Consider the following 22130-nt stretch of genomic DNA (forward strand, 5'->3'; position numbering starts at 1 on the left):
TCCCGCGCCCTTGGCCTGTCTGTCCTCCCTGGACTGACCTATATCCTCTCTTCCTCCCCACCTACACTCCCTTTTACTGGCTCTATCCCCGCCTCTTTGACCTGTCTTTCTCCTCTCCACCTATCTTCTCCTCTATCCATCTTCGATCCACCTCCCCCTCTCTGCTTATTTATTTCAGAACCCCCTTCCCCTCCCCCATTTCTGATGAAGGGTCTAGGCCGGAAACGTCAGCTTTCCTGTTCCTAAGATGCTGCTTGGCCTGCTGTGTTCATCCAGCTCTACACCTTATTATCTTGGATTCTCCAGCATCTGCAGTTCCTATTATCTCGTGGAAAGTCATTCTGGACCTCCTCTCAATATCCATAGTCATTCTTGTACAAAATATTATGACAGCCATTATTCAACATAAAATTGCATCAACCTGAAAAGTCACCAGGCTAACATGCAATTATGGTTGTGGTTAGCTATCTCCAAGAAAGCACATTGTGCTGTTATTGCGTTGTGTGTGGTCCGTAAAGCAATAGTAATTAAAGTGATGGCACAACGCAATGGCTGTAACACTCCATGATCCATTAAGCAATGTAATTTCGGAACGCTTACGAAATGAACTACTTTAAAATGGTACACATAAAACAAAAGCAGTCATGTAAAAATGCCTGTGGTGCAAGTGCTTTTTCACACAAGTTCCGCCTCCATGAGGACAGGATGATTCGTGGAAAAGATCTCACATATCACAAGCTACACATATGTGCCTGCTGATGTGGTTTCTGGATCAGTGATTATACTTGCACTTACTTTTAAATCAGATGTGGCTTCAATTAGAACAATTTCATTTGAATCACTTGAAGTGATAAGTATATACAAGTTTGTTACTTTTTCCTCTGGATGTAATAAATTAATGAAACAAATTAAAGAAACAAGTGATTTCTGATAACGAACAACTCTCAAGTTTACTGGACTCGGGGGCATATCTGCATCCTTGTGTAAATGCACTAGCTTACTTTGCAAAACAACCATGTTTAAATAATTATATATGCAATGTATCCCAAAGATTTACCATGGACCATCCAGCATCTGAACATTTTGCAACTGGTGTTCTGCTAATCTGTAGTTTGGTTGGAACACATTGAAGTTGGAATTTAACGATACGAAATTGTAACGGCAGTAGCTCTCATGCAGCTTTTTCCACAGTTTCTATTACTATGTAGTTGAGAACGTTATTTGTTTTCAGAGCTGGGCAGAAATATGGTGCAATTATAAAATAGGCTATGGTATTTACCATACCACAGATCATCTTGGTTTGTGGAGCCAACTTAGCTAATATTGAAAAATTAAAGTTCTAAGTTAACCATCTGTATTGTGTTGGCTTTCTAAACTGAAATTCACTAGCCAACTTGGATAAATAGTCATGGAAAATATCAAATGTAAAGAATTCAGCAGAAATAGACAAAATCAGCAGCTACTCCAAAACACCAGACCAACAACAGAAAGAAATACTATGGAACCTTTGGTATCATGACACTGCAAACAAAGCTCATTAAGCTTGTGTACATGGTAAGTCCTTGCTAGCTATAAGAGTTGTGAGATGAATAGGAGGCTTACATATTTAATATGCAGGAAAATCTAACAGTGACTGGTCTTGAGTAGAATTAGACAGCAGTTATTCTCAATTCACTTTTCTGGCATCATGGATTACTCACTGGCATGTATAAAAAAAGTTTACATTTACATAACATCCGTCACAACCCCAGGATCTCCCAAACACTTTACAATGACCACATTTCAAAAGTAATGTGCTAAACATCATCACGGGAACACAGGGCAAGTATATTTTCCAAAGTTCCCATTAATATATGTGTATTCGAAGTTCCAATTGCAAATAAAACTTGTCCTCATTTAAATTTATCCACAAGGATAAACAAGCACAAAGGTGTCCTGATAGCACAAAATCAATAATTTTACTGTTTTTCAAATACATATACTGCTGAGCATTTCATTTTCTTGCCAGTAAGAGATCAATTGAGTTCAACACTTCAGTCCTTAAATACACTGCATAGCAGAGATGCAATGATCAGAAACCAGTAAAATCACAACTTTAAGTCTATATCTCAACTGTACAGATGGTACAATTAGCGTCACACCCAGCAATCAAAAGGAGAATAGAGAGAGGTGAAAGAAAAATCGGAGAAAAATAATCAGTGAGGTTTACCTGATCTTGATCAATATTTAAAAAAAGGACATTAGATGAGGACAGCATTGGACCATGCTGATTTAATCCTCTTCCTCCCTTAACAGAGAAGGCTAAATTCAAATTTTAGTTTCATCTGTAAAGGTATGGCAGATCATCCATGAATAGTATTCCAGCACAGTTGGGGAGATCATTTAAGAATAAAATATATTTTTAATTCTGCTGTATGAGATTTGCCTTTCCTAACACAAAATAGCTAATTTATAATAAGTTCACAGTCTTTCTGTTTACTATCTCCTGTTTGATTAGGCTCTTCGGACTATCAATGAGAACACATGCTACAGGCTACTCATGCTTTCATTCTAATTAACAGAGAAATTAGGCCAGTATTGGACTTAATGAAATATCTAAAACATATCACAGGCGTGCTAATGATACATGTAAGTATTTGGATTTTACTGGTTTTCATTCCAAATACCACTTCTGTTTTTCAATGAAAATGTGCACATTTAGCAACAATAATTATTCATTTAGCTGACAACGTGGAAATGGTCTTCAGAGAAATGTTAAATTTTCATAATGATTTTCCAATTATTTTAGGTTCATCTCTCTTTCCATGTAAGGGCAGGCAATTTACTCTCATCCCCTGTGGGTTTCATTTGGCAGGCAGGAAGTATAACGGAGTATTCCAGGGTATATTCCTCAAAATTTCCTTTTCTCCGTGCCAAGGCTCAGATCCACATCACCTCCCAGTGTCACAGTAAACCAAGGAAATGCAGGCAAATTATTCACACGCTGCATTCTCTACACAAGAGGTTCAGAGGCATTACTCAAACAACTCGGTGGCAAAACCTTTCTCCTCTTGAAATCTGGGAGCAAATCCAACCTCGATTAAAAAGAAACTTTTCCTCCCTGACACAGGAAATAGGAGGCACAGCATTTAGGCCATTGTATTTTTCATTGGAACATCAGTTCTAATCCAATTAGGTGACAGAAAATACACAGTGCAGGGAAGTGTGCAATTATCCACTATGACAGGAAGAATGGAAAAAGCAAGGGGTCCTCACAAATAAATCACAAAAATACATCAGTGCAACGTGCACCAATTATAAATTACATTGTACATTAGCCTTTATTACGAGGGCGCTGCTATGCAAGAGCAAGTAAATCTTGCTGTAATATACAAGGCTTTGGAGACATCACAGTTGGAGCACTGTATACTGTTTTGTCTCCTTGTCCAAGGAAGGCAACAGATGACTTACAGTGGGTGCAACAAAGATTCACAAAGGTTGTTTCTTGAGTTGAAAGGGCTGTTCTATGAGGAAATACTGATTGGAGTGGGCCTATGTTCTCTAGAGTTCAGAAGAATGAGAAACAGTCTCATTGAAACATATACAATTCTTGGAGGGTTTGAGAGGGGAGATGTTGAGAAACCGTTTCCTCTTGCAAATATGTGGTCAGAATCTCAATAAAAAGTTTTTAAAAAGTTATCACTGGAACTTTCCATCTCAAAGTCATGGGTATGGACACTAAACTGTTAACCATTATTAAGACTAAGAATAATAGATTAACCATAGTAGTAGATTTTTGGATATTAAACAAATCTGAGGATAAAGGAACTTACGGAAGAGGGATATGTAGGGGAGCAGAGATTGATGTTCAACCATGATCTTATCAAATGGTAGAGTAGGCATGATGGTTGAGTGGCCAATCCTGCCTCTACTTCCCATAATGCAGCACATTTATAATTATTTCATAGTTAGAGACATTTCATTTTCTTTGGGAGCCGGCTTGAATCTAGGTTGGCTTTGATAAGCCATGTTAAAAATTTTATTTTCACTTCCAATTAATACACTTTTGGGCAAACCCCTTATTTTCCACTCTACCCATGATTTTCTTTGTTGTATTCAGTAATTTTATAAGACGTACAAATAAATTATGATCTCAGAATTATACCAGTTATGATCAACAGATGCTTCTAGACTTAGTAAATAGTAACTAATACAGATCTTAAATATGCATGTACTATAAATAGTACTGACTACCCTTTACGTAGGTCATGATTGAATTGAAGCCCTGTGGAACAGTCAAATAGATTTTATCAAAATGTTAACATATCCCAGTAACTACAGTTCATTATCGATATAAGGTTAACTGAAACCAACCAATTTCCGGACTTCATGGTAGATGGGGTTCGCTAATTCTTTTGCTTTTTCAGCTCCACAGTTTAAGACATGCTCCAAGAAGCCTTTCTCAGCTTTAAGTCTTTCAATTTCATTCTTAATCGGTGCAAATTTCTCAATGACGGCTTCAGCCACCACATATTTATAACGTGCAGTGTCCAATCCTTTGCTTTGATGCACTACTTCCTCAACTGACAGTCCAGTCACTGCTGCGTGCATTGTTACTAGATTTGATACTCCTGGGCGTGTCTCTGGGTCATACGTCACTTCAGAGGTGAAGTCTGTTACTGCTTTGCGAAACTTCAATTGTATATCCTCGGGTGAATCTGTGATACTCACAGTTGCTAACCTCTGAGGGTCTGACTTTGACATCTTTGCAATAGGGTTTCTCAACGATTTAATTTTTTTGGTTTCACCTGCAAAGAAAGGATGAATCATGGAAAATTGCTCATTAGTAAAGTAATATTTAAGTACAAAGCAATATTGAGCTTGTAAACTTTCTCTTTCACAAATTCAGTTAAACTGAAACTGGGCCTGAACTTGTTCCACTTCAACACTTAACTGACAGAACCAATTCTATTTATTTTCCATTAGTAACTTCAAGCTCAAGTGAAAATTTCAATGCCTTGCACTATCCAGAACCAAACTACAATGTCACATCTGGCCTGTCATTAATATAGCCCCCCTCATTAATTTTAGCATGGTCTTTGACATCTCTTCAATTCCACTGCCCCTGAAATCATCACGATCTTACAGTTTGCTTTTTCCAGCATTATTTGTCATCTCATTGTTACTCATCTCCAATGATTTTCTCACTGACTTTGCTCTCATTTTGAAATGCCATCTTGGCTATGTTTTGCACTTTTCCACTACATTCAGCAATCATTACCAAAATCACCAAACAGTATGCACATATATTCAAATTCTCCTTTTATACCTTCTTGCAACCATCTCACAACCTTCATATCATTTTCTAATTACTTCGTAAAATCCATTTTTTTTATCATCTCTCTTAGCTGGTTTTCTACTTACTGTCTGAATAACTGCAATCTCCTGTATAACACACGCCCAGTGTTTAAAAAAAAGGCACTATAATAGCTGTTAATGCACTCACTCAGAATAGCTTTTGGTACAGGAAAATAACAGCCGTAATGGTTGTTGAAAATTCGGGCTACATCCTGTGCCAACTCCAGATGTTGTACCTGATCCTCTCCAACAGGGACATGGGTTGACCTTATTGTACATAAGAAGAATCAACCGAAATGAGATCTTTCCAAAAGAACAACACAGTTAACATTTCAAAGACAGATCTAATAGTAAGCCCTTTGGTCACCCCATGATACATAATGCTTGCCTGAAGCACTGCATCTCTGCTGGGAAGTCTCTTCATAAGCAAATCAGGTTCCTGCGCAATTGATACTCTTTCAACAACTGACAAGCTTCAAGGAGGCAATCACTTCATACCTAGTGCTCAATGGAAACATTGAAATATGGTTCACATTTTGAAGTGGTATGAACCTCTCACTGGTAACATCAGGCTGGCAGTGCACATCCTCTGCTGACTTCATGTCCCCACTAGGCAGAAATCTAAAATTATTCCTGCAAACAGCCCTGAAGGTCACTCATGCCGTGATGGTGCAAAAGTTTTTAAGCATTGTACATCAGTTGGTCAAGATTGCAGGATAATTTTGATTATTAATCTGTCTGAACTTCTGCTGAAAGTGGTATGATATTATCTACGAGTAGTCTCGCACCAGGTCAACTTGACACTGAATTATTTGCAGTTTCAGTGTGGAAAGAAATCTGGTTCATGAAGTGCCCATTGGTTCTCCTAGGTTTCTGAGTCTATTTTTTTTGAAGCTATCCCAAGTTAACTTAAATATTTACAGTCTAGAGACTTAGCTGCCTAAATTCCCTAAACATTCAACTGCCTGGCTTTGAAGAAGAATCTCTTAGCATGCAGATACACAGAGATCTGTCCTGGGCAGATTCAAACTTGAAAGTATAAATGAGACACTGTCTTGATAGAACCAAAATCGCAGACTACTGAGCTCAGGGGAATGGCACAGATCCCATCACACTATTTTGAAGTGCAGCAATGGATGTATCCCCGGTGTCCTGGTCAATACTTATCTCTCAATCTCAAAACGAGATAGGTTGATCATTATCACACTGCTGTTTGCATATGTCTGTTATGTATAAACTGCATGTTGAATTTCCCACATAACAACAGTGACCATACTTCCAAAGTGTTTCAACTGACCTGAAATTTCTTTGGGACATCTGTGCTTACAGGAAGATACTATACAAATGCAAGCCTTTCATTTCTTTTAAATTATTCAGAGATAGGGAGCTGTAGTATTAGTCATAATTACACTTGCCCTTGGAAATTGATGGAGCTAACATTGTTTAATTCAGGCACATAGAGATATTTAAAGCAAATCGCCAACTGTGATTTAGATGCTTAAACTGGATGAACTAAATTGCTGTCCAAAGTTGATAAATAGACCACCCAAATCTATAAAATCAGATAAATCAGTTCTAGCAAAAAACATAGTCAATGTCATGCATCCAATGATAGGTAAATGTGTTTGGCTGGATCAGAATATATATTGTAACTGATAAGAGGAAGCAACAGGACTGAACACGGAACACATCTCCGAATTTCAGTCGGGCAAGTCAAATGACAGAAGAATATCCAAGTGTTAAACAAAGCTTGTTGAATGTTAATACCTGTATTTATTTGCATCATTAGATTAAGGAAAAATGACCGGAGGTACAGAAATTTACACACAGGAATCCATGAAGATGCTGACGAGCGAATCCTCAAATCTAATTACAATTATTTGTATGCTAGTTAATATCTCTTACTTGTATAATAGAACATCTGCGGACTGCAGAACTGGGTAAGTGAACAGTCCCAAACTGCCCTCTTCCTTCTGACCAGAGCTTTTCATCTGCAAAAAGTCATAAAAATAACCAATCTTTATAAGGGTTCAGAAATTTGTTTTTAATTTAAAGTGGTTTGCTTCTATTAGTTGTTTTACTATGGTCGGACTCCTAATGTAGATTTTGTCTGGACAACTCGGGTCTTGCATACAGGGATGTTTGAAAGCCACTCTTTACTCTTCTAATAAAAAGCAAATGAAATGTCCAATTTATCACAACTGTTCACTACTTGAGCAAGAAGAAAGCATGAATAATTTTCGAGAACAACATTTTCATCTTCAGTATATCCTAAATGCCTTATATCCAAAGAGCTACTTTTGAAGAGTAGTTATTATTGCCTGGAGAAACACACTGCTAAATGTGCGCTGCAAGATCTCATAACTGGCTGTTAACTCTGTTTTAGTTGAAGGAATAGTGTTGGGTAGGACACAAGCTAAATTCACTATTTCTTTCCAAATAGTGTGGAGGGATTTTTTATATACACTTGAGCAGGGAGAGTCTTAATTTAACATTTTATCTGAAGAAATCTACACCAGGCAGCAAGGCAGCCTCACTGCTGCAATGAAGGGTTGGCTTAAATGATAAAGTCTTAGTATCAGCCCAAGAGTTTCTGCATCTAGGGTGTAAATTTTACCACATAATTGAGCTGATACATTAGTGTTAACTGCACATCGAGTACTGCTAACTCAGGTTTAGCCTTTGTAGAGCAAAGGTATGAAATAAGTTGCAGCAGTTGAAGGTCAGTCTAATCTTCTTTTTGTTCTACACCAAGAAAATAATGAAAGCCTAAAATAAATTCAAAAAAAGTGCAAGGTTTGAACATATTCCTTTTGTTTGCAGAGAATGTGAAAACAAGTCCATGTATATGAATGTTTGTCACTTATACAAAGCTTAATGTGCCTCATTGCAAGCCTAACCTGAGTTAAGATTATCAGTCAAACTTGTAACACAACTGATTTCAGATTAAAAATATACAAACATGTCAACTAGAAGCAGCTGAAAGCCATTTAAACCCTTGAACTGGCTCCAGAATTCTGTAAGATCACAGCCTCAACTCCACATTCCTGTTTACTATCTCCCTTCCCCAATTATCTATGACATTCTTCTTTGTCAAGAGTCACTCTCTCACTTAAAAATACTCAATGACTCGAATTTCACCGCTTCTCTACTGGGGTTCCAAAGAAACTGAACCCTTTGAAACAAAAGTTCTCCTAATCCCAGACTTAAGTGGAAGATCTATTAATTTTAATCTATATCCTCTAATTCTAGTGCCTCCCAGAATGGGAGCATCTCTCTGTATCCACCCTGTTAAGTATCCCAAGGAATTCTTGTCTTCTTACACTTTCAAATTTTATGGATAGATTCCAATTCCCCAATCTTGTCTCATATAATAGTATCTATCATCCCAGTTAGTGGATGGGTGAACATTCTCTGACCTGCTTTGAAGGCATTTATATCCTTCTCCAAATAAGGACAACAGCACTCCAGGTGTTGGCTCACCAGTACCCTGTTCAATTTTACTTAAAATGGCACTCTTCAAATAAAATCCCCTTAGTATAAATGACAACCTTCTATTTACCTTCCTAATCTCCTGCTGCACTTGCCTACTAACTATGTATTCCCTGTACCAGGACAGCCAGATCTCTTGTTAGCTTAGAGTTCTACAATCACTTTCCATTTAAACTAACTGACTGTTTTTCTGTTCTTCCCAGTAAAGTGGACAAATTAATATTTTTTCTACATTATAGTTCAACTACCATACTTACGCTGACTGATTTGACCTATCTATATCTCTTTGTAGGCTTCACATTAGCTCTTCGGAAACTACTTTCTTATCTGTCTTTGTTGCATTCAGTCAATGCGACAACCATATAAAATTTTCTCCTTCATCCAAGTCAGTGACATAACTCATACTCAGGGACCTGTTCTCTGGAAAGTAAGGGAACATCTTCAAGCTTTGACTATTTTGTGAATTACATGGGAGCATAAAACTCACCATTGCTTTCTCCATTGCAACCCTTTGGCTAATCAGAGATGATGCGTCCACCAACCAGCACTTCTTTTTCCCTCCTGCTGGTATAAAATAGCTATACTCATTTGGAATTTAGCATTCTGCATTTGTTCAGAAGTGTGCAAAATGAAATGCTTTGGCAACACAGAAATAGAAGGCATTTGGAGTCTGCTTGGCTGTTCAATGTGACTGCATCTCAATGTCAATGTCACTCTCCTCTTTCTCTACATATTCCTCAATGTCTTCAATATCTAAAAAAAATCAATCTACATCTTGACATGTCTCTCATTTCAGCGATTTTCAAGTTGCAAAGAATAGATCTTTGTATTTTTCTGAACTTTTAATTGAGGACTGAAATGGGAAAAGAACCATTTTAAAAATCAAGGGTTATTAAAGGATTGCTGCTCTTTTTAAAAAGAAATAACCAACACTCACTGTATGTACTGTTAACACAGCTGCTTGTTCAAGCAGCAGTGGAAGATTAGTTAACAGATAGCTAGAGCCAAGGGATGTGTATGAAAGAAGCTTTGGCCAGCAACAAATAGCTGATTAATCACTGGTCACTAGTCCACTGACCAGAGATGAATGAAAAAGACCTTATGCCTGCCAATAACTACATTATTGGTTTCCAGATATCAGAATAGCTTGGGAGGGTGAAGGTTTTGGCAGAAATTATTGGGATGCTGGAGGATAAAGCGCTGTTTGCAATCTGAAGATAGCCGGTCTATTTCCCCATTCCAGATGCTATAGGCTGCGACTTTTAATCAATAAGTCAAAGACCTTTAAAGTGAGCCCTAGTCACCCTGTGCCCGCTGCAAACTAGTGAAACTACCTGGAGAAGGAAACAGTGTTCTAAGGTTCATCTCAACAAATGTTGCGAACAGGGACCATTGAACTGCTTTCCTAGTCTTTCTCTCCAATTATAAAATTCATGCTCTTTTTCTTGTCTTTGTTGTATGCGTAGGGGTAGTTTTTAAATGGGTTTAGAGTTTTAATTAATAAATTATATGCTGATGGTTCATAATTAGTTACCTGCAGTCAGAATCCATGTATTTGTAATAAATTGTCATTCTTGTTAACTACAGAAGGCCACTTGTGCTTTCTGTCAACCTGAGATTGAAAAACATGTAAACTGGGGAAATCTGAGTACCTGCTAGAAATCTTTAACTTTTGTGTTAACTCTGGGAATCGTGAGGCTTGATTTCTAGGGCCTACTTCAGTGGGGTGCAACAAAGCTTTGTACTACCAAGTGACTGTGCAGGAAATATCTGTCCTGTTGAGTAATTATAGTAAGAAGCACCCTTGTTGAACATTTTGTGATCATTAAGATTTGGGCTGAAAGTGACTAAGTCTGAAATATTTGAATTATTCTCAAACTCTTTCATCCACACAGGAAAGACATACGTAGCTGTAATCTGTATGCTTTTTGTTCTTTGGAGGTGAGTGTCGTTAGTTAGACGAGCAATTGATGCCCATCCCAATTGCACTTTAGATTTTACAACAACTTTACCAATACCACCTCACAAAAATAGTAGTTCATATAGACTTTAATATTCAACAAAGGAAGAGAATACCTTCCATTGAGGTAAGTGACGTAATCTTGGCAGACTTGTCAGACAACTCAGAATCCAAGCTAATTCTGTGTGTTCGGAGACCTGTAAGACAATAATACATGTAAACTGGTTCAGACATAGCAGGAACTGCAGATGCTGGAGAATCTGAGATAACAAGTTGCAGAGCTGGATGAACATAGCAGGCCAAGCAGCATCAGAGGGGCAGGAAGGGCCTAGTCTAGATCATTTGAACCTTCTTTGAAGAGACATTGTTACCATACAGCTGTCTCATACAGTGACTGTAGAGTCTTCCTGATGGCATTTCAATTGAATTGATGTTTGCATGAAATAGTAAGGAATAGCAGCAAAATTAGACCATTTGGCCTGGCCCTTCAAAGCTGTTCAATGTTCAAATAAAACAAAGGTTAGTCTTCTCCATCAACTTTACATTCAACACTCTAGCCTGATGATCCTTAATTCCCTTGGTACTCTAAATCCATCGATTCCTGTCTTGAACACTTTCAATGGTGTAGGGAGAAAATTCAGAAGAATCACAAGCATTTGAGTGAAGAAATTTCTCCTTATCTCTGTCCTAAATGGCCACCCCTTATTCTGAAACCATGATCTTTATTCTCCAGCTGGTGTAAACAGTCTGTCAGCATCTCTTCTGCTTCACTCGAAGAATTTTGTGTGTTTCGATTAGATCACTTCAATCTTCTAAATGTTAGGGAAACACAGACCTCTTGTAATTAATCTCTCCTTCTAGGACAATCCCTCATTCCAGGAATCAGTCTCATGAATCTCTGCTACACTCTCTGTAATGTAAGTATGTTATAAGACGACAAAGAGAAAATGCCGTACACCAGGAGTGGCCTCATCAATATCCTGAAAAAAAATGCCAGACTACTTTAATTTTTTTACTCCAATTACAGTCACAAGTAGACAGGTTTGTGAAAATGGCGTTTGGTATGCTTGCCGCTATTAGCACATTGAGTATCGGAATTGGGAGGTCATCTTATGGCTGTAAAGGACATTTTTCAGGCCATTTTTGGAATATTGCATTCAATCCTGATATCCCTGCTATAGGAAGGATGTTGTGAAATTTGAAAAACGGTTTAGAAAAGATTGGCAACGATGTTGCCAGGGTTGGAGGGCTTGAACTATGGGGAAAGACTGAATAAGGTAGGGCTATTTTCCCTGGAGTGTCAGAGGCTGAAGGGTGACCTTATAGAAGTTTATAAAATCATGGGTGGGGGGGGGAGCGCTTAATAGAATAAATAGAGGGTGGTACATGTATGGATTGAGCTGCCAGAGGAAGCGGTGGAGGCTGGTACAATTACAACATTTAAAAGGCATCTGGATGAGTATATGAATAGGAAGGGTTTAAGAGGGATATGGGCCAAATGTTGGCAAATGGGACTAGATTTATCTAGGAAATCTAATCGGCATGTATGATTTGGACTGAAGGGTCTGTTTCCATGCTGAACAGCTCTATGACTCTATGATTCTTAAAAACATGATAGTAACTTTCCTAATTACTTGCTGTACCTGCATGCTAACTTTTTAGTTCATACACATACAAGGATACTCAAGCCACCAAATGCAAACACTTACTGGTTCCATCACTATTCAAAAATATTCTGTGATTTCATTTCTTCTACACAAGTGGATAACAACAATTTGCTATATTGCATTCCACGTGCCAATTTCTTGTTAACTCAAGCAACTTGTGGACACCATGGTGCAGATTTCTACATCCTTTGGTTCAACACTGCAATCTTGATATCACAGACTTTGTGTGTAGTATTCACTTGTCTTTAGTAGCAGCGCTATATTTTTGGAAGGAGTGATTAACATCGGCAACTTCTGTGCATCTTACATGACTAACAGATCAACTGGTTGTCTTTGTAGTCTTAGATCTAAGAGATGAAAACAGCATTTCTTCTACTTATTCTGAATAGTTACAACTTTCATTGAACAGCAACCAGGCTTCTGCATCAGTCAGTTTTTACACAGTCTAATATTGTGAATAAGGCAACAACAAACTTGGGGAATTGCTCCTCTAGGTATTCTCCTCTCGAAACCTATCTGGAAAATTCCTACTCATCTACCTCCCAGGCTTTTACCACCACCTAATCCTTATATTAAAATTGTGGATCCTGTCCCCCTCCACGCTAATGATGTAAGCTAACCATCAAAACAAATAGAGAGTTAGATTCTGTTGCTAAGCAAGCATACCATTAGCAAGGGCTGATAGCAGGGTTGTTTCAGTGACAGTATACTTTCTTGGAATCACTACAGTGCGGAATGGGGCTATTCAGCCCAATGAGTCTGCGCCAACCCTCTGAAGAGCATCCTACCAAGACTCAGCCCCCACCCTGACCCTGGGATCAAACCTGGGTCCCTACTTCTGTGAGGCAATGATGTTAACCACTGAGCCATCGTGCTAAACTTTGGATAGGGGATTTAATTTTCAATTATCATAAGTGACTCAGCAGCACTACTAATGGCTGACTCTTGAAGGGAATACCTGCCAACATGCCTGCTTGAGAGAAGTAACAGAAGGGGAAAAAAAACTTACTCAAAACCTACCTCTATCCAAGACAGTATTAGTGTCAGTGACAACTGCACAATACCAGTGGAGACAAAGTTCCATCACATTATGAAGGCCACCCCTCCATCATTTGTATCACTGTGTCAAATGAGATAGATAGATTCAGAGCTGTTCTAATAACTTAAAAATGAACATTCATGAGGGGCTCCAGGCCATTAGCAGCAAAAGAACTGTAAAGCAGCACAATTCTTAACCTCTTGGTTTGGCAGATCCCTCAATTTACTATTATCATTAGCCAAGGGACTAGCCAGAGTTTAACCAGGAGCTTGGAACAACATACTAGGAGCAGTGCCAGGTATTCTGAAAATGAGTTGTCAACCTGATGAAGTTACCATGCAGGAATACAGAAATAATAAAATAGTACAAGAAAATGGCAATGGACAGAGTAAAATCATCTTGTGACCAATGGGCAAAATCAAAGGTTTGGAGTCTTGTCAAATTTAGACATGAATGTTGGTGGATAATTGAATGATTAATTGGTCACTTCATGACAGCCAGGTCCAGCATATGAGTTCAAGAGACAAGGCTGAAGTGTTTACAACCATCTTCAGCAGGATGGATAATGCACAATGGCTTCCTGAGATCCAAAATCACTGATGCTAATCTTCAACCAATTTGATTCACTTCAACAAAATATTATTTTACAATGGCTACACGTAACAGATACAGCAGAGGCTGTTATACTCTGAATAGTCAGTCAGTAAAAGAAGAAACCAGAGCCAGTCTTTACTTGGTGTAAATTTATTCACAGAACGTAATATTACAGGTACAGATTGACTGACACCACTCTACTGCAACACTGAATTTCTTTTTATGCGTGCTCACATAACCACCCAAAGACTGTCCTCAAATGTGTAGGAACTTAAACTCAAATGGTACAATTAATGAAGGTTACAGACACCAATAAAATTGCAGCTCTAATACTGAAGACATCTGTTCCTGAATTTGTCATGTTTCCAGCCAAGCTGATTCAGTACGGTTACAACACTGCCATCTGACCAAAAAGGCAGAAAATTGTGCTGTATATCCCGATCACAAACAAGTAGGACAGATCCAAACTAGCCAATTATTGCCTCATAATTCCACTCTCAATTTCATATTTCTTTTGTCAAAGTAATGCAAGAAGTCAGCGACAGTGCCACCAGGTGGCACATACCCACTAGTTACCTGGTCATTAATTCAGAGTTTGGATTCCACCGGGGGCATTCTATTCCAGACCACATGATGGATCAAACATGAATACAAGAGTGGCATTCCAAATAATGAAACAGAGTGAGCCCAGGACAATATTCATACTTGGCCTGATAAGTAGCAAGTAACATTCATGCTATACAAGCACAAGGTAAGGACTACCTCCAAGAAAGGGGAGTCTATCCATCTCCCCTAGTCATTCAAAGATATCACTATCATCATTCTGGAAGTTGACCAGCACTGACCAGAAATCTAACTGCATCTATATATGGCTGGGTATTTTGTGGCCAGTGATTCACATCCTGACTCCCTAAAGCACATTCAACATCTATAAGGTACAAATCAGGAATGTGACAGAACATGTTCCACTTGTCCTTCTGAATACAGCTGAAATGATACTTAAGAGGCCGGACACTGTCCACAGCAGAGCAGTCCCCTGCTTGTTTGGCACCTACTCAACCACATTCATTGCCCCCCATTAACAGTGCACTCTGGCAACAGAGTATGCCCTGTACGATATGCACCAAGAGCAACTCACTAAGGCTTCAATGTTAGAATCTCCTTAAACCTGCAACCTTTACCAAGTAAAAAATGAAGAACAGTAGGCAATTGGGAATCTCGCTTGGCTTGGAAATAGATTACCATTTCTTCATTATCACTGGGTCAAAATCTTGGAACTCCTTCCTTAGCAGCTTTATGGATGTCCCTTCACATCAGGGACAACAGTTATTCAAGAAAAGGCTCACTACCATGTCTTCAAGGGCAATTAAGGATGGGCAATAATTGCTGGCCTTGCCAGAAACAGCCAGACTACAATGATTAATAAGCAGCAGTGTTCAGCAGAAATTTTTATGAGGTATATAAAAAAACATGCTTTGGAAACCAATACTGTATATATTTCAGATGGTATTGAGTCCAATATTTTCAGAAGAGGACATCTATGGTTCTCTACTATAATAACATACAGTGAGTGACTTTTCTGAATAACATAAGAATGAATAGGAACTCATAACATAAAACAGACTCTACTTTTTATCAATTTACCTGTACAATAAAAGCTCCCAAAGTTTTGTAATGTAATAAATACTGTTTCAATACTTTGAAACAATTCCATTTTAGAAAGCTGAGGGTCCAAATTCCATAGTATAAGGCCTCAATCAAGACCAGAGTGCACACATTCAGAAGTCGAAGAAAACAGATTTAAGCAATAAAATGTTCTGAAGCAAAAAATAGAGAGAAAAAAAAAATCAGCCACAAACTTTGTGGAAATCCTTATAAAAGCTTCCAATTAATGGCATGAAGTTATTTTCACAATTCAAGACACATTGTAACAACCACCTGTGTCCAACTGCAAAAAGCTGGTTCAGTGCTACAGAGTTTGTTTGGATCTTAAAGCCCCAGTTAAGTCAAGTATTTTCTTTGGATGAATGTATTATTTGTACATGTGGAATGCAAAATGTTCAATAATCTTCAGGAGGTCCATAGCTCTGCCAAAGTTAAGGGGGAGTGGGAAATAAAAAGATTTAGAAAGTTAGCAGGAACTGACCTTGGATTGTTGAAATAGGACTGATTGCTCAGGGTTAATACCACATGCCAGGAGACTGGCTGTCATGTCGAGAATGTTTTGCCTGAGCTTGCCAGGGTCTTGAGGAACAGTGATGGAGTGCAGGTCCACAATACTGTACAGAATGGAGCTGTATTCATCCTGCAGCCTCACCCAGCTCTCTATAGCGCCGAGATAGTTTCCAAGGTGAGGAACACCAGTCGGTTGGATTCCAGAGAAGACTCGGTTAGCAACCTGCATTGAAAATAAACATTGTGTTCTTTTAAAATGTACGAGTTACTAAGCAGTCAGCTTGTGTATCGATTAGCCCAAGATTGGACTGGCTAATATCACCACCTTGAGCAAACCTGGATAGTGGTTGTACAGAGATAGTAGGAACTGCCGATGCTGGAGAATCTGAGACAACAAGGTGTACAGCTGGATGAACCTAGCAGGTCAAGCAGCATCAGAGGAGCAGGAAGGCTGACATTTCGGGTCTGGACCCTTCTTCAGAAATAAATTTCTAAAGAAGAGTCCAGACACGAACTGTCAGCTTTCCTGCTCCTCTGATGCTGCTTGGCTGCTGTGTTCATCCAGCTCTACACCTTGTTGCCTAGTGGTTGTGCAACAATCCATATATTGGTTATTTTTACATCACACATTTAATTTCTCAATACACTTTCTCCATCCAAAATCATTAAATTCATGCAGGAATATAGTTCCAAATATATTGGCTACCTTTCAGATCACCAACATGACCATTTTTCATGAGTGTTAGAGTATTCTCAGGATAAATCCATAACATGTCCAAGCCCAGTCTGACTGTCACTCAACATTTATTTCACAGGTAGGATCATCAGGTATCTGAAAGGGGCTGGAATGGTCCAGGGAGGCAGGTTCAATTATATTATGACTCCAGTGGAGGTTAGTGTGGTGATTGTAATGAAATCAGCTAGGTGGACCTCATTGGATACAAGTCCCCTGACTGGGGCTCTTAATCTGGTCCAGTTAGGGAGACTTGGCTGACAGATATAAATAGGACCGTCAGAGGTTCTGTTTGCTCTGAGAGCTGGCTCTCAGGAAGCCAGACCAGTATCAAGTACTACGCACGTGTAATTAAAGGGTGACTTGGTGACAGGATACCAGCCTCGGTGGAGTTATTTCAGTTCACTAATTTATAGGTGCAGTGCCCAGATTTCACGGGCTGTAGATTTTAGCTTTAAATCCAGAACTCTTCATTCAAAGAGAAACAATTCCATGCCTTGCACTAATGCCAAAATAAAAGATCTGCCTAATAGCATAAGGTCAAAAGTTCCTCATTCCCCACGATACACAGGCGATGAAAAAGACTTGCCTGAATGTGCAAATTACTTCTGGAATTCTGAGGTTTAATATAATAAAAATTGAACAGGCGTTTGGAAATTGATGTGGATAATCCCATTTCAGATCAAACTGCATGTCTCAAAAGGTGAAAGTATGGATTAGCTCGCATAAAGTTTTTTTAAAGGATCCTGATCAAAAATGATGGAGGGAAAAAAAATGTGATTAGCTCAACTCACCATTTGGAAATATTTGCTGCAGGGTGGGGGCTGAAATTTGATTTGAAGCTTAGCTGTCAGCGTTGAGATTTCTTCGGTGCAATGCTTATTGTGAGTACTTGTAAACACGAGGTGGGGGAGGGGTACAGTGGGAAGCTAATTCCATGGTATTTTAGCAGAACTATAAAAAATGTTAAGACTTTTCCATGCCTCATCAAAACGGAACTGTTTATAAATATAAAATCAGCATATCTGGAATTCTAGTTATCGTCAAAAATTGCATTTATTAAAATTTTAAGCCAGTTTAGTTCGTAAGATCTGAATCAAACAGTGGAGCGCTAAATCTCTCATTCCAAATTACACAAGCTTCCCTTTCAAGATTTCAGTAATTAGCATTTCGGTCAACAAGTGACAAGATAAATAGCAAATGACTTTGTATTTCTTCAAATTGAATAGCTGCAGAGAGGATTATTTTACATCCTGGTGAAGGCTAAATACTGAATGATGGACTGATGTCTCAGGGAAATGAAACTGGGACAGGAAAGTTAAAATTTAGATCTGTCACAGAGACTCATTTCTTGTTTTGCACAGTACATTTTTAAAATTTGAATCAAATGAAGCATTTCAGTGTTCCAGTGCAATAAAATTCCTGTAATATTAATAGCAACATTGTGCAGGCTTTCTACTTCAAACTAAAAAAAATGCTAATGGAGCACACCAATGTGTTTTTGCCATTCCAGAATCACATCAAAACAAAAAATGAACTCAGAGCTCTTTCATGTCTGCACGCAGAAGATTTGAGTTATTTATTGTCATATGTATTTTGTTATAAAATACAGTGAAGAGAGTTGTACACCGTCGCCACAATCTGATACAATCTCAAAACACCGACAAATAAATCAAAACTATATAAAGGCAAAAAAAATAAAAGTTCAATTTTATAGCACTTCTTGTTAAATGTTCAGACATGGGCCTGGAGTAGCCAGCCATGCATCCCCACACTGCAGGAACAAGAGTCACCACTCAGGACGGCACGGTGGCTCAGCGGTTCACACTGCAGCCTCACAGCGCCAGGGACCCGGGTTCAATTCTAGCCTCGGGCGACTGTCTGTGTGGTGTTTGCACATTCTCCCTGTGTTTGCGTGGATTTTCTCCAGGTGCTCCGGTTTCCTCCCACAGTCCAAAGATGTGCAGGCTAGGTGGATCCGCCACGCTAAATTGCCCGTAGTGTTCAGGGGTGTGTGGGTTATAGGGGAATGGTCTGGGTGGGATGCTCCAAGGGGCGGTGTGGAGTTGTTGGGCCGAAGGGCCTGTTTCCACACTGTAGGGAATCTAATCTAATCACTCTACAGCACCATCTTGCCTCCACTGACACTACTCCCACCATAAGTCCTTACTGGACTTTGGTGGTGGCTGCACTGGTAACATTGCCAGGTCCTGCACCAGCACAAATTCAATTCCACCATTGCCATGAGTCAGTTCTGGGCCCACTTTGTCGATGCAGCAGCTGCTGATGCCGCTGGGTCCCCGTTAACTTAAAAACTATAGGAACACCAATGTTACAGCTATTTTGTTTTCTATTTCATGGTACTTTGTAGGGACCACAAACCATGAGAATTTTATAAAGTTGGTAGTGTAGCCTAAGAACAGTCAAGAATATCAGTTCTGCTATTTTTAGGACTTCACAGTTTGATTGTTTGACTGCTAGCTGTCCTTACTGCAGACATTCTTAGCATGGAGAGCTGCACTGGACCAAATATCTGAAAATGAGAAGCCTCTGCTGATAACCCTGGAAAATGTTTCTGATGTGAAAGATGGAAGTTATTCTTTCCCTGAATAGAGCAATACTTGGGCATTAAAATTTCGAAGTGACCACGTGCATTTATAGAATGCTTTTCATGAGTATCCAAAGCATGTTACAGTCAAGTATTTCTGCCAAATTACATTGTTGCAATCAATGAAACATGGCAGTCAATTTCTGCACAGCAGGTCCTACAAACAGTACATGATAACGTCTAAATAAGTTGCTCTTGTGATTGCAGAGTAAATATTGACTGGGACACTTGCTCTTTTGTAACAGATGCAATGATATCTTTTTGTAAAAGTACACAACTATTGAGCCATAGAAATGGTACAGCGCAGAAGGGAGGCATTTGGTCCATCTTGTCCATACTGACCCAAAGACAACCAGATGAATTTTCTAATCTCATCGCCGTGCACACAGCCTATAGTCCAGCAGATTACAGCACTCAACATGCAGATCCAGATACCTTTCTAAAGAGTTTAGGATCTCTGAGTCCACTACTAATTCAGGCAGCTAATTCCAGAAACCCAACACTTTCTGCATAAAAATGAATTTCTTCATGTCCCTTCTAATCCTTCTGTCACTTAGCTTGAATTTATGACCCCTGGTTTTTGAACTTTCTGCCAAGGGAAACAGGTGCTTCCTATTTATTCTACCTCTACCCCTCACAACTCTGTAAAACCCAATCATATTAACTGTCAGCCTTCTCTGTTCCAAGGAAAGCAACCCCAACCTCTCCAGTCTCACCTCATAGATACAATTCCCCAGCCCTGGCAACAGTCTAACAAGTCTTCTCTGCACTCTCTCTAGAGCAATTATGTCCTTCCTGTAATGTGGTGACCATAACTAACCACAATACTTCAATTGTATCCTCACCAGTGCCTTGTACAGTTTCATCATTGCATCCCTGCCAATGATGGACAGCATTCCATATGCTTTCTTTAAAACTGCACCTACCTGCACTGCTACTTTAGGGAACTGTGCACTTGTATACCAAAATCTCTTACACCTTCAGCACATTCCCATTTATTGTGTACTGCCTTTTACTGTATGACCTCCCGCAATACATTACCTTTCACTTAGAATTGAACTCCATCTGCCACTTTCCTGTCCACTCCTCCAACCCATCTATATCATTTTGGAGCTTACAGCTATCCTCTACACAGTGAATTTTTGCGTCACCTGCAAATTTCCCAATTGTGCCCGCATTAAAGTCCAAATAGTTAATGTAGAAAACAATAAGCCCTATAGAACAGCACATAAAACAGCTTTCCATTCACAAGGGCAATATTCCAATATTATCCTTCGTTTCCTATTACTAAGCAACTTTGGATCCAATTCAACACATTGCGCTGGGCTTTTACTTTTTTGACCAATCTGGGGGACCTGGTCAAATATCTTACTATGTAATTATTACTAATTACACCTGATCCACACAGACAACATCCATCACACTACCCTTGGCATTTCCTCAACAAATTCAATCAAATTTGTAAGGCATGACCTTCCCTTAACAAAGCCATGCTGACTGTCCCTGACTAGCCTATGTTTTTTTAGGTGACAGATTATCCAATCTTTCAGGATTGATTTTAACAATTTGCCCACCACTGATGTAAGACTAACTGGCCAAAAACATGTTTGGATAGAAAGTCCAAAATTGCTATATAATCTCTACAGTTCTGGCAGCGTCTGTGGAGGGAAAGCAGAGTTAACGTTTCGGATCCAGTGACCTTACTGGAAACTTTGTTCTGGAGAAGAGTCACCAGACCTGGAACTTTAATTCAGCTTTCTCTCCACAAATGCTGCCAGGCCTGCTGTGTTTTTCCAGCAATTTCTGATTTTCTTGTAGATTTCCAGCATCTACAGTTCTTTTTTTAATACATATAATTGGCATTTCTTTGTACCCTTTTTAAACAATGGAACCACATTTGCATTCCTCTGGTCCTCTGGCACCCCATCTATGTGTAGTGAAGATTGAAAAATAATGCTCAGAGCATCTGCTGTTTTATCTCTGACCACCTTCAACATCCTAGGGAACAATCCACCTGGCCCTGGCGACTTCCACTTTCAAGGATCCCAACTGTTCTAACATTTCCTGTCTCATTATGATTATTTTGTCCAATATTTCACACTATTTCTCTTGGATTACTCTATCCGCAATATTCCTTTCCTTTGTGAATGCAAAGGCAAATTAAAATTAAAATTCTTCCCATATACTCCGCATCTTCACAGAAGTTCCCTTCTTCATATCTGATAGGTCCCATTTTCCCCTTAACTATCCTTTTGTTCTTTATATGTTGGACAGCATAGATTTAAACTGAGAGGGGAGAGCTTTGAAAGGCATTTGAAGGGCAAAATTTTCACACAGAGGATGGTGCATGTATGGCATGAACTGCCAGAGAAAGTGAAGACATTTGGACAGGTACATGAATAGGAAAGGCTTAGGTGGTCATGGGCCAAATGCAGGCAAATGGGACCAGTTTCATTTGGGAAATCTTGTAGGACAAGTTGGACTGAAAGGTCTGTTTCTGAAATGTATGACTCAATCTATCGCCC

The 22130-nt window shown here is 39.1% G+C and overlaps 1 protein-coding gene across 4 annotated transcripts in view; it reads right to left on the minus strand.

Moving 5' to 3' along the window:
- Window positions 1-262: 262 nt before the first annotated feature.
- wars2 (tryptophanyl tRNA synthetase 2, mitochondrial) overlaps window positions 263-22130 on the minus strand; it is a 124664-nt gene continuing 102796 nt past the window's right edge. For all 4 annotated transcript variants that reach the window (XM_048541378.2, XM_048541377.2, XM_048541380.2 and 1 more), the window contains exons 2-6: window positions 16236-16487; window positions 10906-10986; window positions 7243-7328; window positions 5486-5604; window positions 263-4787 (exon numbers count right to left, since the gene is read on the minus strand). In XM_048541378.2, the coding sequence (XP_048397335.1) occupies window positions 4339-4787; window positions 5486-5604; window positions 7243-7328; window positions 10906-10986; window positions 16236-16301 (801 nt within the window). In that variant the 5' untranslated portion in view covers window positions 16302-16487 and the 3' untranslated portion in view covers window positions 263-4338. The remainder of the gene's footprint in view (window positions 4788-5485; window positions 5605-7242; window positions 7329-10905; window positions 10987-16235; window positions 16488-22130) is intronic.

The sequence above is a fragment of the Stegostoma tigrinum genome, chromosome 12, assembly GCF_030684315.1.
Source record: "Stegostoma tigrinum isolate sSteTig4 chromosome 12, sSteTig4.hap1, whole genome shotgun sequence".
Taxonomy (NCBI): Eukaryota; Metazoa; Chordata; class Chondrichthyes; order Orectolobiformes; family Stegostomatidae; genus Stegostoma; species Stegostoma tigrinum.